Source organism: Gobius niger, assembly GCF_951799975.1.
Source record: "Gobius niger genome assembly, chromosome: 10".
NCBI lineage: Eukaryota > Metazoa > Chordata > Actinopteri > Gobiiformes > Gobiidae > Gobius > Gobius niger.
Window position 1 is genome coordinate 14,213,503 of NC_136861.1, and position 14,739 is coordinate 14,228,241.

General features: G+C 41.5%; 2 protein-coding genes across 3 annotated transcripts; one reads left to right on the forward strand and one right to left on the reverse strand.

Moving 5' to 3' along the window:
- Positions 1-97: 97 nt before the first annotated feature.
- Positions 98-1,947, reverse strand: LOC306969470 (putative E3 ubiquitin-protein ligase DTX3). Of its 2 annotated transcripts, none has more exons than XM_079565094.1 (3): positions 1,829-1,947; positions 1,411-1,610; positions 98-343 (listed from the first exon to the last, which is right to left on the reverse strand). In XM_079565094.1, the coding sequence occupies exons 1-3, from the start codon at positions 1,919-1,921 to the stop codon at positions 241-243; spliced, it is 396 nt and encodes a 131-aa protein (XP_079421220.1). In that variant the 5' UTR covers positions 1,922-1,947; the 3' UTR covers positions 98-240. The 2 variants fall into 2 exon arrangements, with proteins under 2 accessions (XP_079421220.1, XP_079421219.1); XM_079565093.1 differs by having other exon boundaries at positions 100-346.
- A 7,127-nt stretch (positions 1,948-9,074) lies between these two features.
- On the forward strand, positions 9,075-14,583 carry phb (prohibitin). Its single transcript, XM_079564975.1, has 7 exons — positions 9,075-9,174; positions 9,650-9,743; positions 10,563-10,724; positions 12,354-12,496; positions 12,594-12,710; positions 13,696-13,791; positions 13,866-14,583. The coding sequence occupies exons 1-7, from the start codon at positions 9,127-9,129 to the stop codon at positions 14,076-14,078; spliced, it is 873 nt and encodes a 290-aa protein (XP_079421101.1). The 5' UTR covers positions 9,075-9,126; the 3' UTR covers positions 14,079-14,583.
- The last annotated feature ends 156 nt before the right edge of the window (positions 14,584-14,739 follow it).

A 14,739-nucleotide genomic window follows, 5' to 3' on the forward strand; every position in this document is an offset into this window, starting at 1 on the left:
CCAGGACTAATAAAAAAGCATAACGAAAAAAAGTGTCTGGAAATCTGGTCTTTATTTCCAGAAAATTAAAATACAAAAGAATGGAAAATGTACATATCTATATAAAACTGTGTCAAGTAGAAAATATATTGATGAAAGTGGAAAGATCTGTATTAAAAAAAATGTAAAGTTGATTCATAGTAACAATAATGTAAAGCTTGAATAACGACTTTGACAAGTAGAACAATATACTTCATTAGATTACACAAATGGAACGGATTTTGAAGTTGCGGCTGGTGACTGGATCCCCAAGGACTTCAAGATGTCCGACAAGCGATTCAGGTAAGAAGAGTCTGGGTACCCACTTCTGAAAAGCACAGAAAACGAGATTCAAAAAAATCCCTACACAGTTCATTTATACTTCCTGGTTTGAGTGATGTGGCTAAAGACTAAACAGAACAGGTGGTCAGTAACAAAGTACATTTACTTAAGTACTTTGTTTTTGAGGGTCTGCTCTAGAGTAGTGTGCTGAGAATGTATTACTTTTATTCCACTATATTTGAAAGATCAATATAATATGTTCTACTCTACATTCTACGACGACTCCACAGTAAACAGTGAATGTGTTTTGTTTAAAGGCCTGTCACGATGACAAAATCTAAAGTTTGATATATTGAGGAAGGAAACTATCGCAATAAACGATATTATTGAAGACAATGATGCCAGAGCAGCTAACTCTGAAGATTAAAAATGTACTTAATCTTAAAATATCCCAGAATGAACATGAAGACAAAATTTACTTTGGGTAAAAACCAAAGTATTACATTAGAAAAATTAGGAAAAAATGTATATAAGTGTACTGACAATAAATATTGAGGCCAGAAATGTTCACAGCCCTATTTATTTATTTTAAAAGCCTCATGTACACTCTATGAACAGTAGGTGGCGCTGTGTAGATGTACAGTCAATATCACTGACTCTTAATAAGGAAGAAGGTTTGTCCCCGTCGGAAGGAGTCAGAGGATGTATTCAGGAGCAATTTTGTGAAGCCCATATTATTTTTCCTAACACTTATTTTAAAGGATTTGTACTTGTTTGAATATTTAAGCAGTATCTACATCAAATACTTAAGTCGGTCCACTTAAGATGACTGAGCAACTTTTACTTTTATTGGAGTAATATTTGACTAATATTATCTGTTTTTTATACTCTAGTAACGAAATCAAGTACTTTGACCACTGCTGGATATTGTGATAAAGTTGAAGGAATTTGGAATCCAAAGGGTTTAGATTCATTGACATCTAAACCCTCTAGTGTAATAATCGTAATCGAATTTCGATTAATTGCACAGCCCTAATATTATATCATGCAACAAATGTAGGACTTAATAAACCGCCCAGCCATGGACCGAAAAGAATATCAGTTACTTACGCCGACTTGCCCCCTTGCAGACTGGTCTTGTGTGGAATGATGTCCCAGTTGACCGCCGCGTCCGCGGTCACAGTGAAGGTGTGGCCCTTCTTGAAGGCGCTCTCCAGCTGGGGCAGCAGCCTCCTGGACTGCTCACAATCCGGCAAATAAGCCTCAAATGTACCGCCCTTAAAAGGCTTTCCTGGAGACGGATGGTTCTCCTGTGGGACAGACAGGGGAAGGACAAACTACTGGTTAAATGTTCAGGACCAGAACTTAGTTTGATTATGACTATTACATCACTGGTGATACTAGCAGCAAGTAGCTCATCAACTTTTGAAGCCTAAAACCCAACGTTCAAAACATTTTATAGTTTCATTATATGAAGGTCATATGAAAAACTTTATATTTTAATTAAGATAAATTTAGCAGCTCTCACCCCTTGAATGCCGTCCGGAATGGAATAGATGATCTTGATGGTGGGATCCTTGATGTGCCCTGGGAGACTCATGGATAGGGTCGTGTAGGTCATCTTCCCCCGTATGCCCCAGGTCCCAGCCTCCTGACATTTGGAACATAAGGCCTCTCCACATAGGGTCTTTTTCACTGTTTCCCCGGCTCTCTCACATACCCCACACACTAGGCCTCCTGCAGCTGCTGTCGTCTGCTGTCTTTTAGTTTTATCCACACGAGATGTCACCGATCCATTGACACTGGCTTTTAAGACTGATTCTTGAGCATTTTGAGCATAATTTTCCACCTTCACTTTCTCCTTAATAACTGCATCTTTCCGTGGTGAAACGCCATTAATTTGGGCTCTTCGTGAACCGTGAGATCCGTCTGACGTTGAAGGGCGCGAGTAGTCTTGCTGTACGGAAGAAAGTTGAGGACCAGAGAAAACTTCACAGAGCAATTTGAAAACTTGAGAACACAGCTCTTCTGGACCTAAGAGATGCAAGGTTTTCTCCGTGATTTCTACAGATATTTTCTTGTACCGGCTGTGGATTTCAGCACAACATGCCTGTAATATGTCATTAGTGCTATCAGTCACTCCAAGATCTGACAATGATATTGATTTCAAAGTAAAATCAACGCTGACTGTATCGATTAGCCTTTGTAAACCTTCCTGACACTCTATGACCTTTGATGAATTTGTCCCTGTTAAAAGAAATGTAATATCTTTACTTCTCTCTGAACGCTGTTCAGTCATTTGGATCTCAGACGTTAACTCTGCTATCCTGGGTTTGTAAGCTTTTTTCAGATGGAGCCAGAGAATAACGTTAACACTAATCTGGACACTGTGTTCTTGCTTTGAGCCGCTGAAACTGGACGACCTCCCTCTTCCTTTCCCTGTTTCCGTGTCGCTTTTCGGAGAGACTTCTTCCTGCCTTTTTGATGTCACTCCCGCAAAACTACTCGATCGTCTCAGGCTTGATCCAGAGGCGTTCTGAGGTGAGGGTGTAGCCAAACTATCAGACTGAATCGGGCTCATGGTTGTCGTTTTGGGCTTTGTGTCCATCGTTGTGTCCCTGCTTTTAAACAAAACATCCCCACCGGTGCTTTGCGCATTCGAAGAGACGCTTCCTTTGGTGTCAGAGAGCACGTCGTAGCCGAATACTGGGCCTTGGTGAGTTCTGGTCTTCGAAGGTGGGTGCGCTCTCACTGCGAAATTGCTTGTTTTACTTCCAATCGGAGCCAAACGTGAATCTTTAGGAAACTGCGCGGCTAGTTTAACCTTAGTAGATCCATCTAACCTGCTCTCATTCTCCACGTGATCTAAACCATTGCTTTCCAAACTGCCAAGACTTGCAACTGGGGCTTTGACTTCACTGACCGGCAACGAGTCTTGAAACCTCCTCGGGCTGGTTACATCTGTTTTGTCCTCTCGGTTGTGTTTGAGAAGTAGCATAAATGTCTTTGCTTCGCTGACGTCCTCCCTACTTCCGATAAAGTAAATATTCCGCTTGTCTTCGCTGAGAAGAAGCTTCGCAAATTTGCAGCTCAGTTTTTCCATCGCTTGTTTGAGGCCCATTCCTTCCGGGAGGGTCGCCTTCGAAAGCTTTTCTCTGCACACACTGGCCTGGTTTGCCTCGTACAGACGGCTTATTTCGTCCTTGGCCTTCCATATGCACGCTTGCTTGCGTTCGCCATCCCCAGACGTGACTTGCAATAACAGAGTGGTCAAGCCTTCGTGCGTGTAGTCCATCACCGCCACGCCATGCCGCCTTAGGATTTGGTGGTACTCTTCGGTGCAAGATTTCTGCAAGTACTGAAACATGTCTGCATCCACTATTAGGGAAAAGTCTTCTGCAAACCCAGGGGGGCTCGCTGCTGCACCCTGACCCTCCCATTCATATCCACCGGGCGTGATATCTCTTTGCGAACTTGAAGTGTGCTTTTCCACGAGCGGCTTCTCCTTTTCATCCGTAGGAGCTCTACTTTGGTCATGTAACACCTGCGTAATAGGTAATGGCGGTGCGTGATTTGGCTCGCTGTCATTGCTGGTCTTTAGGTCCTTGTTGTGTGATGTCTGTGGGTGTTCGTTTTGGCCAAGCAGCTGTGCTAAAGCCGCCTGGACTGTGGAGTAGCTGCCACTTAAATTGCAAAGTCCCTGCGCTGAATTGTGGCTAATTTGGACATCAGGGTGATTCTTATTGAGGGCTTTCAGCGTCTTCCTTGCCGCAGAGAGCTGGCTACAGTCGACAGTAGCGGAGAGGTTTATGATAATCTTAAAAACAAAAGAGAAAAACAGATCAATGAAGTTGGTGAGTAGAAGTGTTGGGAAACGTGGGGTTTACAGACATTAGTGGATTATTTTGATAACCCATAACATGAACGCTTGGTATTGCTGTTTAAGAGTTCTTGTTGTGACAAAGACCAATGTTGTGTGGCTTCAATAATAAAATTTTCATTGGTGGTGTCGGATCTTTCATTTCATTTCACATGTTGCGTGACCCGAGTTTTGCATAAAGCGTACCTTATCTTGGTGGAGATCTGCATGATGGTCCTTCACAGTCAGGTTAAACCTCTCGCCATCCACCTCGAGAATGTGCTGGTTCTGCTGAATGACCCTCTGTGCCACTGAGAGAGAGAGAGAGCGAGGGGTCAGCGGAGCCAAATGAATCTCAGTATGTGAGGCGTCCTGACTAAGCACTTAGCTAAAGCAAGGGCTGTTCTATTGGGTCACACGCCAACATTCCCGCTGCTTAAATCACTGGTGACAGCCAACACAATGCCTCACTATGGCCTAGGAATAGCAGAGATGCCAAAAGAATAGTTTTAACCTTTAGGGAAACAATCCTATAGCTCAGCTGATTCAGTGCAACTCAATCAACGAAGGACCATACCGTATGACCGTAATGGAATCAACCACAATCTTATTACTATTTCCAGATACTTGGAATATTGTAACATTTTTTAAAATGTGCACTCGGGTTTTTTTTTATTTGACAATTATCTAACTGGGGTCGACTGAAACTGGGATGAGGATCCGCACCTCCAAATCCGAAGTCATGGTTCTCCACTGGATAAAGCTGCTTCCCCTCTCCAGGTCGGTGGAGTGGAAGAGTTCAAGTATCTCGGGGTCTAGTTCACGAGTGAGGGATTGATGGAGCGTGAGATCGACAGACTGTTGTGGTGAATCGGTCGATCTATGTTCCTACACTCACCTATGGTCATGAGATTTGGGTAATGACCAAAAGGACAAGATCGCAGATACAGGTGGACAAAAATGAGTTTCCCTCGCAGGATGACTGGGCGCACCCTTAGAGATAGGGGAGCTCTGCCATCCGAATGGACTCGGATTAGAGTTGCTGCTCCTTTACATCGAGAGGAGCCAGCTGAGAGAGGAGCATCTGTTCTGGATGCCTCTGGGCTGCATCCCTGGGGAGGTGTTCCAGGCATGTCTCATTGAGAGGACGCCCCCGGGAAAGACACCCCCAGAAGAGTTGGAGACAGTGCGTGGACAGGGAAGTCTGGGCATCTCTGCTCAAACCGCTCCCTCCGCAACCAGGCCCCAAATAAAGCAGAAGAAAATGGATGGATGGATATTATTTACTTTGGAAAGTCCACTGAGAGTAGAAGCTCTTTTTCAGATGAGTCCTAGCTCCATATGGAAACGTACTGTATGTTTTAATCAACAGTGATTAAAATTCGTACTCTTTAATGCATAATTAATAGGTCTTCTATGTTTTTTTCTCCAGTGGAATAAAATTTGTGTTATCCTTTAGTAAATTGTAAAAGCAAAAATTAGTTTGTGCACCGTGCATCTAATTATAAAGCCTTTTTAACGTGAACTAGATGGCAGGAGTTGTCGTTTTTTTGTGTGAAGTTGTGAAACCGATTTTTTAATCCATCTCTGTGATTGGGGTGTTAGAAATGTGTTATAGAGCTTTCGGAATGAGTTTGGACCACAGCTAAGAAAGTAAAATAATGCAATCCCACTTTAACTGTTTATATACACATATATATGTGGTTTATTCAAGGGGACATAGTGCAGTGGACTGACCTCTGCTGTCCTCAAAAGTGATGAGGGCAAAGTCCGGCGATGTTTTGACTGTGGATACTGAGGCCACCTCTCCTCCTCCATTGCTGCCTCTCTGGAAGTGGATGCACAGTTTGTCTTCCAGTCTCTCCTTCTGGATTTCTGAGGGCAGCCCCGTCACCCGCACTGTCCTGCCCTGCTCTGCCATCTGCTGGGAGGACACACAGGGGAAAAAAAGAAAGAAATTGACCTCGGATAGACAACAATAGATCAATAGAAATGACAACTTCAAATGACTTTAAATGTTTATATTTAAGAAGTAAGATTTTTAATGCAACCATTTCATGTTTCAAATAATCTGAAAACTTAATAACGGGTGGATTACATTTATACTACGCTTTTTTCAGACTGCCAAACTTGTACCTGTGAGTTTCAGAATTCTTCATTACATTTTTATCAGGGAAAAAATGATGGCATTGGAAGACCCCACCCTTAAATCAGAAGCGAGAGTGAGATGTGTGGTTATATGACACCCTCTATTGGAGGTTACTAGGACACTACATCAACAACAAAGAGAAAGTCCGTTTCAGAGCAGCATCGAGATTTTTTGTTTTAATTCAGTCTAACTAAACCAATAACAGTGTAAATCTGTGGTCTGCTCTTTCAAATGTGTATAATTGTTTACAAATACAATATACAGTACATTACAAATAAATCATAGCCTTATTGGGGATCAGGGCTGAATACACAAGATGTGATTGATAAATATTGTGTTGCCGCCTCGGTGTTGTAGTTAAGGATATTCTAGCCATATCTGTATGCAACACTGAGGTCACATAACCAGGCCTGAAGAAGGGGGTATGACTAAACTGGCACTGAACCAGTCCACACAAGAACAAAACCTTGGAAACGGGGATAAAGAACAAGGACTTAAAAAGGTCAAAAAATAGGTCTCAATAGGCCTGAGTACCAGGGCCAAATCAGTCCAATAGTGGAATTAAACAAGATTAAACTGAAGTATGAACAAAGCCAGACTTAACCAGGTCTAAACAAGAACAAAACCAGGACAAGGGGATAGAAATGTAGTGTATTCTAGACCAGTGTGACCCCAGGGGGTACGCGATCACAAGGAAATGTTTTGGCTCTGAAATGAAACAGTAGCCTTCTATTTCAATACAACAATGATCATTTGCCATAAAAGGTGAGAGTCTTTTTGCTTTATTTTTTAACACAATACACAGCTAATTACCAGTATACATCTGAGTTGTGCTATCATTTTCTAAGTAATTGGCTGCACTTTAGATTTTAGGGGTACTTTTGAGTAGCAATGAAAGACTCAACAGGTACACGAGACAAAACAAAAGGTTGGTCTAGACTCCACAGCCCTGATTTGAGCCATTGTTTTGCTGCAGCCTCTGACTGGTCTCGTTACACCGGTATTACCCAGGAGGAGAAGCAGCAGGTACAGTATCATGAAGGCAAACCCCACGCAGACTTTACATAATGCAAAGGTGACAGGTGTAACCAAACCGTCCAGATTCATAGGTTCTGCATAAGCAAATCAGGCTAAAGGCTATAAACTTTACCTGGACGTGCATTGCGCATCGTCCATTTACTGCTCGAGTAGCAGCATACGCGCTTCCTGTTGACAATCAGGCCCGAAACCGATTCAAAAAGCTAAGTGTGCAGATGGCCCGTCACGAAAACACGGGGGAAACACAGTCAAGGAAGTGCGATCTGCATCTAAAACCGCCTCTCGCTTTGTTATAAAAAGTTGCAAAACACAGTGATTCGGCAACAATTCTATAAGTGCCTAAGAACATCGTCGTTACCCGCAATGTTTAGTGATTACCAACCTTGCTTAATTCGTGGCGTTTTCTCGACTCATACCGAACAGCTTCAGTCTTTACGAGCGTTGACAGAAAGTGAAACTATGACATGGTGGAGGTTTGTTACGCGCGCGCTAGAGGGCGCCCGAGAGCTAATTTCACATCTAAGTACTGTAAGGCAACTGAGGTCAAGCACTCACTTTTTAGTTTATTGGTTGATAGGAGTAAAATGTAGACACACAAATCGACAGGTAAACCCTTTGTTTGATGAAGAAGAACTTTATTTCTGGCTATGACATTCATCAACAACTGATGCTGAGCTATTGCTGGGTTGCAGATTCTAGAATGTGATGATGTCATCGGACCCAGCGGGGGGCAGGGGCCAGTTTTTCCTATTAACAGCATTACACTTTCACAAGTCGTAGCTCAAAAGAAAATATACGAATAAAAAAAAATATCATGAATATCAGTCACTGGGTCCATGATCTCTCTGTACAAGACCAAAAATGTCCTCAAAAACAAAATAATTTTTCCTCTATATAATAGTATAGGCCTTTAGAACGCTGTGATGTCACCTGCAACCCAGCAATAGCAGCAACAAACAAACAAACAAACAAGCAAGATCACAACTTTTTAAATTATAAAGCTATAATGAACAGATTTGCAATGAAAACACTTATATTTCAAATTGTTTGATTTCCCACTGCAAAATAGACCTTTCTGTGTCAAGCTTCTTTTGCTTTTTAAGTGTAAGTTTTACTCACAGATCTTATATATATTTCAGAAACTCCAAGGTCTTAGCTTTCAAATGAGGCATTGCACTGGCCGATAGGCTGTAAACAAAAATGCAACAAAAACACGCCAAAAAAGTGTCAAAAACACGACAACAAAAGGCAACAAAACATGTTTTTAAAAAAAGTGACAAAAATGCAACAAAAACATGATATAAATGCAGCGACAATGCGACAAAAACATAAGATCACTTTTGCAGCTTAGCTTTCAAATTGGCCTATATAGGGTGAGATCTCCAGTCAAGAAGCTTTTAGTTTTGGGTAATGTCGAGCAGGATAAGACGGGCTTGGTTAAGGTGGGGGGTTAACAGGTTAAGGGCAACTGAGTAAATCTTACCCTGTGCAATGAGTTATGAATGCTAGTTTGTTTTCAGTATATTTTATTGTGTATATTTTGCTTTTCATGGGAGCCAACCTTCCTGCTCTGTTTTTAGTGTACATTATCTACCCAGCATCTAATAATGATTACATGTTCATTTGTTTATTTTTGAATCTACAGGTGAACGTGTGCAAAGCCTGGCCAGAAGAGGGCGCACCGTGATCGTGTTTTCAGGGCTTTGTAGAAGAAGAACCTTCGTCCAATCAGAGCTCACGTAGCACTTCCGATACGCATGCGCAGTAGAGCACTTGCTTCATGTGTAGTCCGTCTGGTGGAGGTCACACGCATCAAACAGAATTACCGGTGAGTTACAGCGTTTTAGTTCAAACTGTTCTAAATTCTGACATGTTTTTAATGTGAAAGATACCGACAAAGCTGACATCACGTTTTCGTTGTGCATGAAATCAATTAAAAGCTTTCAATGGGGGTACAGTGCTTTAGCCTGATGTAACATGTGAGCGTAATTCCGGTGTGTGTGTGTCCTGCACGCTGTCCTCTTACTCTACAAAGGTTTCATACATTTATAGTGCTGTTTTTTTTACATTTATCCTCAATATGCCAAGTATCGCGAGTCTTGCGTTTAGTGGGATGCTTGCACTCATGTTAGTTAATAAGCTACTGCTAGTGGCTATGCTAACTTAATCAATCTTGGCACACTTCACATTTGTTCAAGGCCGTAGACAGGCTGGTACTAAGAAGGATTTGACCTGTCTTTGAACCGACACAAGGACAACTAAACATCAACACACTGTTTTAGTAAACGTTTTGTATGTTGCAGGTTGCTGAAATGGCCAAGCTGTTCGAGAGTATTGGGAAATTGGGGTTGGCCTTGGCCGTCGGTGGAGGCGTTGTGAACTCTGCCTTGTATAATGGTAAGTGTTCCAGAGTTTGTTTGGGATTTTTTATTCCAATTATTCTGGTGTTTACATTCGCTGTGCCGATTTAGTTTTGCCGACAGTTGTCTTGAGAAAAAGCCTATTTGATCAGTGGTTCCCAAAGTGGAGGTCACGCTTGAGTGGGGGTCGCAAGATGATTTTGAGACCAGATATTTGATCTTAATGACATTCAATTTGATGTATTTTGATTTGTAAATATATTTTTGTGAAAGTAAACCAATTATCAATACAGTACCCAAACTAACAATTAAACCAGAATTAAACCTTGAATTATCATAAATGCTAATCACATTTGACAGAAGGGGGTCCCCAAGTTGTGTGTTGAGTGATTTTGGGGGTCGCGGCCTGAAAAGTTTCAAAACCCTGCATATAACACAATGGTCCAACTAGGGCTGGCGTATATATCTGTCTATTTGAAGTCTTATTAAATTTAGTTTGAACGGAACGCCACTTTCAGGGGAGTCTATTAGCGATTACTTTACTGCATTTGTAGATAAGTTATTCAGACGCTGAATTATTTTTTGTGACATATTACTTTTACAATAAAAAATAATCTTAGTCTAAACTGAAAAGGTCCTCTGCTTTTGGCCGCCTCACTCAAATGCAGTATATGGTACTTTTTGAATGTTCCACCTAGATTTCAGAGGAGACCCAAATGTGCATGTGTTTAGTGGCAGTGAAAACCTGTGCACCGAGTGGTACCGTGATACTGCAGACTGCAGTTATCTTGTTTTGTTTCTTAATTTGTGCTCATTCTGAAACCTTTTGTAATGGCTGCATTATTTTTTCTTTCAGTTGATGCTGGACACCGAGCGGTAATATTTGACAGATTTAGAGGGGTGCAAGACATCGTGGTTGGAGAAGGAACCCACTTCCTTATCCCATGGGTTCAGAAGCCGGTCGTCTTTGACTGCCGTTCCCGTCCACGCAATGTTCCCGTCATCACCGGCAGTAAAGGTAAGGCCCCAAATACACTGCTCACGTTTTTGCTGGTGATTTTATCACTGTGTGTGAACAGCGGCAAGGCTCACTTCAATTTCTGCCCTGTTGTGCAGATAGAAATGCGGCAGTATTTGGAGACTGTTTCCACTTTCCAACATAAAATCAAACTCGAGTGCATTTTTCTTATCTGCTCTCGTAGTAAAGTAGAACTCAGCCAAAATATGTAGAGACTACTTTTTTGTTTTGAAGTGTGCATCACCAGTACATGCACCTTGTGTCTTTTTTAAACATAAAACGTCCTGCCAGCAGAGCAGCTTCTCTATAGAGAGACATTGAGGCAGGGCAGCAGTCTTTTCTCCTCACTAGCTGACTGTGCAGGCATATCGCTCACCACTAGGAAGCATAGCTACTTGGCCTGTTTCTCAGCAAGAGGCTTGACAGCAATGACGACCTCAACCTTTTCAGCTCTGGGGCGCCCCTACATGCGCTTCCCACAGTCCGCGGCACCCCTACATATTGTTTTGTTATATTTGCACTATAACACTATAACCCTCATGTCTTATGCTATAATGTGTCTCACATCAAGAGCTCATTTAATTCCGCAACATTGATAGGATGATGCTGGTTATATTTGCCACAATAACCTTTTAAAACCAAAAGTCCTTATTTAATAATCCATGTGAGGCTTTATTCTAGTCAAGTGCCAGATTCTATTCTATTTATCTCCTTATTTTAGCCCACACGTGCGTGCTTCCACGTGCACGTCAGCGTGAGCCTGTGTTGACCCACTGGACACGAGCTGAATGTCACGAGGGGAAAACTGTGGCTGTAGTTCATTATTATTATATTTTAAGTTTTCATTTAGGCTCAGTCCCAGAGCTACAGTGAAATCTACCCAACAGCCTGTGATTAACAAAACACGTATGGGACTTAATCCTTTATTTACTAGGCCTATGCTAGTTAGATAACCTCGACTAGCCTCTATCTGATTTCAAAGTACTGATAAGAGTACCGTTAAAGTACTGGATTGATGAGGAGTATCGATAATAGTAGAAGTATCGATAAATCCTCAATGATACCATCCCTTCTCTCTACAGCTGATTGCTGCGTACCGCCACACCCCCTCAGACTAAACACTTTATTATAAAATTCATCTTTTAATAATTAATAATTGGTTTCGTTATTCATAACGAAACCAAGTTAAACAAGTATCATTGGGTTACAAGTGAATTTTAACAATTACATTTGATTTAGCCCCATTTGTGATATAAATCATACATGTTCCCACGGCGCCTCCGGACTTGCGTTGCGGCACACCGGCTGAAAACGACTGGAATAGAAAACAATTTAATGTACATGTCCTCTCTGTGTTACCAATGAGTTGTCTTACACTCCAAACCTCTAGTGTACTGGTGTGTGTCCATGTAAACTTACTTTATGAAGCACTGTCTACCTTTTTTGTTTTTTACTTGTTTTTATTTGATCAATTAAATCTTGAAAGTATATTAGAAATAATAATAAAGCCATGCTAATCAGTCAGCCAAATCAGCAAATGCCACTGTCACTTTTAATCAAGTAAAAGCAGTTTATGTGTTGCTGTAATGAAGAGCATTCATTCAACTTATTTTTGACTCTCTCCTGTAGATCTGCAAAATGTAAACATCACGTTGCGTATCCTTTTCCGGCCAATTACCACGCAGCTCCCACGCATCTTCACAAGCATCGGAGAAGACTATGACGAGAGGGTACTGCCTTCCATCACCACAGAGGTCTTAAAGGCTGTAGTGGTAAGACAATGTGCTTATTTGTGTATGTGTGTGTGTATTCATCAAGTCAGGCAAATATATATGGATGAGCAATACATGTTTTGTCTGTTTCATGAAGGCCCGGTTTGATGCTGGCGAGCTCATTACCCAGAGAGAGTTGGTGTCTCGACAGGTCAGCGAGGACCTCACAGAAAGAGCCGCCACTTTTGGACTCATATTGGATGATGTCTCATTGGTATGGAGTTATAGTTACATGTTGTTTTCCGCTTCAATTTTGTAGCAAGTTAAGAAGTACCTTGACTCGGGATTCGCGGTTTTTTGCTATCCTATCAAAATTAATCAGCAAATTGCAGACTACAGTTTTAATAGTAAAGAAACGGATGAAAGAAAGTGTGTCAATAGTAAGCCTTGATGTGGAGCCTCAAGAAAATCACATGACCAAAGCTTTGGTTTCTGTACAGCCTTTTTATAAATATGCTGCATTTTAACATGGGCAATGCTGAAAAACTTAAAAGGGTTATTATAAATTGTAATACACTCAGATCAACAGCAGATGGCAGTATGAACCAAAGCTTCAGTTGGTCCACCGTTGGGTGGCGCAATATGCTGTTAAACCCCGCTGATTCCACCATATAGTATAGTATAGTATAGTATCATGTCCACAGTCCCGTGTATAAGACCTGCAATTCAAGCATAGTCTGAAATGCAAGTGATTCTTGTCTCAGTTTAGCAGTTCATAATTTAGTCTTTTACTTTTGATTTCTATTTTAGGTCTTTTAAAAAATATATAATATTGATTAAAGGTGCATTATGCAACTTTTTATGCGGGAAAAAGAAGTTGATATCTCTGTATTTGACCTTGTAGTGACCCAGCAGCCGTCAGCATGGCCCCTTTACTTTTGATCACGGTGGTCTCTACAACGCTCCAGGATCAACTGTCTTGTAGGTTTTCTGGTGAGAGCTCTGAAAACCTTAACAATTGATCCTGGATCGCCCTAGTGACCACTGTGTCGGAAAGTAAAGGCGCCGTGCTGACCACTCATACTGCCATGGGGTCACGTCAAGGTCATATACCTACAAATATCAACTTTTTTTCTACATAAAAGTTGCATAATGCACCTTTTAAAAATAAGTCACTAATCAAATATAAATCTCTCCTTGTTTACATGTTGTCTGAAACTGGGGAAATGTAATAATTATTGTATCCTTTTTATATATAGACACATCTGACTTTCGGCAAAGAGTTTACAGAGGCTGTTGAAATGAAGCAAGTGGCCCAACAAGAAGCTGAGAGGGCTCGTTTTGTAGTGGAGAAGGTAAAACCATTGAATGCATACAATGTCTACACAAGCTCATTACGTCTATTCTAATCTTCTGATCATCCTTCCAGGCTGAGCAACAGAAGCAGGCTGCTATCATCTCTGCTGAGGGAGATTCTCAGGCTGCCCTGCTCATCGCAAACTCCCTGATGGACGCTGGAGATGGTCTGGTCGAGCTGCGAAAACTGGAGGCCGCGGAGGAAATTGCCCTCCAGATGTCCCGCTCCCGAAATGTCACCTACCTTCCTTCAGGTCAAAGCACGCTACTCCAGCTGCCCCAGTGATGACCTCTCGCCTCAAACTATCATTAACCTGGGCCATTGACTGTCCAAACTTCATCTGTCCCTCGCACTCTGTCTCAAACCAGTTCTGGACTATGCATTGCTTCATGGCATCGGCGTCATTGGAGGGAGTGCGAGGAGTACTGTAGTGGTCTTGTGTTTGAGGAAGTGAAGAAAATATATATATAATGTAACCCATGTGTAACGCTTACATTTGCAGCCTTTGCAAAACCTCTCCTTTATTCAAATTGATTAAAGACGATGACAATGTGGAATACTGACTCCTGAAATGGCATGTCGCTGTGATCAGTGCTTTTTTTTTGTTTTTTTGTCCTTGCGCCACATTTTATTCAAATTGTTTCATTTGTTCTTCAAATTGGGTTCACTGATTTCAGCCTTACAATCTCTCTGGCACTTATCCAACTATGATCTATAAGATATTTGCCATCCAGTTCACATGAAGGTGTTTGCTGTTCTAAAAGTACAAATAAACTGAAGAGTGTTTTCACATGTGCCTCAGGAAATTTACTGTATTTTTTACAATTATTATGAATTGTATTTGCCACAAAGGGGGGTATGCCTATTGTCTTCCACTAAAACTAGACTCATTATACCATATAACCAGAGAAGTACGTGATTGCTGTTTCCTCAACACTGGCAACAT

Bases quoted from the DNA above. Each gene is read 5' to 3' on its own strand.
- LOC306969470 (XM_079565093.1), bottom strand. From the start codon at position 1,921: ATGACCTACACGACCCTATCCATGAGTCTCCCAGGGCACATCAAGGAT. The intron at 1,611-1,828 runs GTGAGAGCTGCT...TCTGTCCCACAG, and splicing joins TTCCGGACGGCATTCAAGGG to GAGAACCATCCGTCTCCAGG. The intron at 347-1,410 runs GTAAGTAACTGA...TGTGCTTTTCAG, and splicing joins CTGCAAGGGGGCAAGTCGGC to AAGTGGGTACCCAGACTCTT.
- phb (XM_079564975.1), top strand. From the start codon at position 9,127: ATGTGTAGTCCGTCTGGTGGAGGTCACACGCATCAAACAGAATTACCG. The intron at 9,175-9,649 runs GTGAGTTACAGC...TGTATGTTGCAG, and splicing joins CGCATCAAACAGAATTACCG to GTTGCTGAAATGGCCAAGCT. The intron at 9,744-10,562 runs GTAAGTGTTCCA...TTTTTCTTTCAG, and splicing joins GAACTCTGCCTTGTATAATG to TTGATGCTGGACACCGAGCG.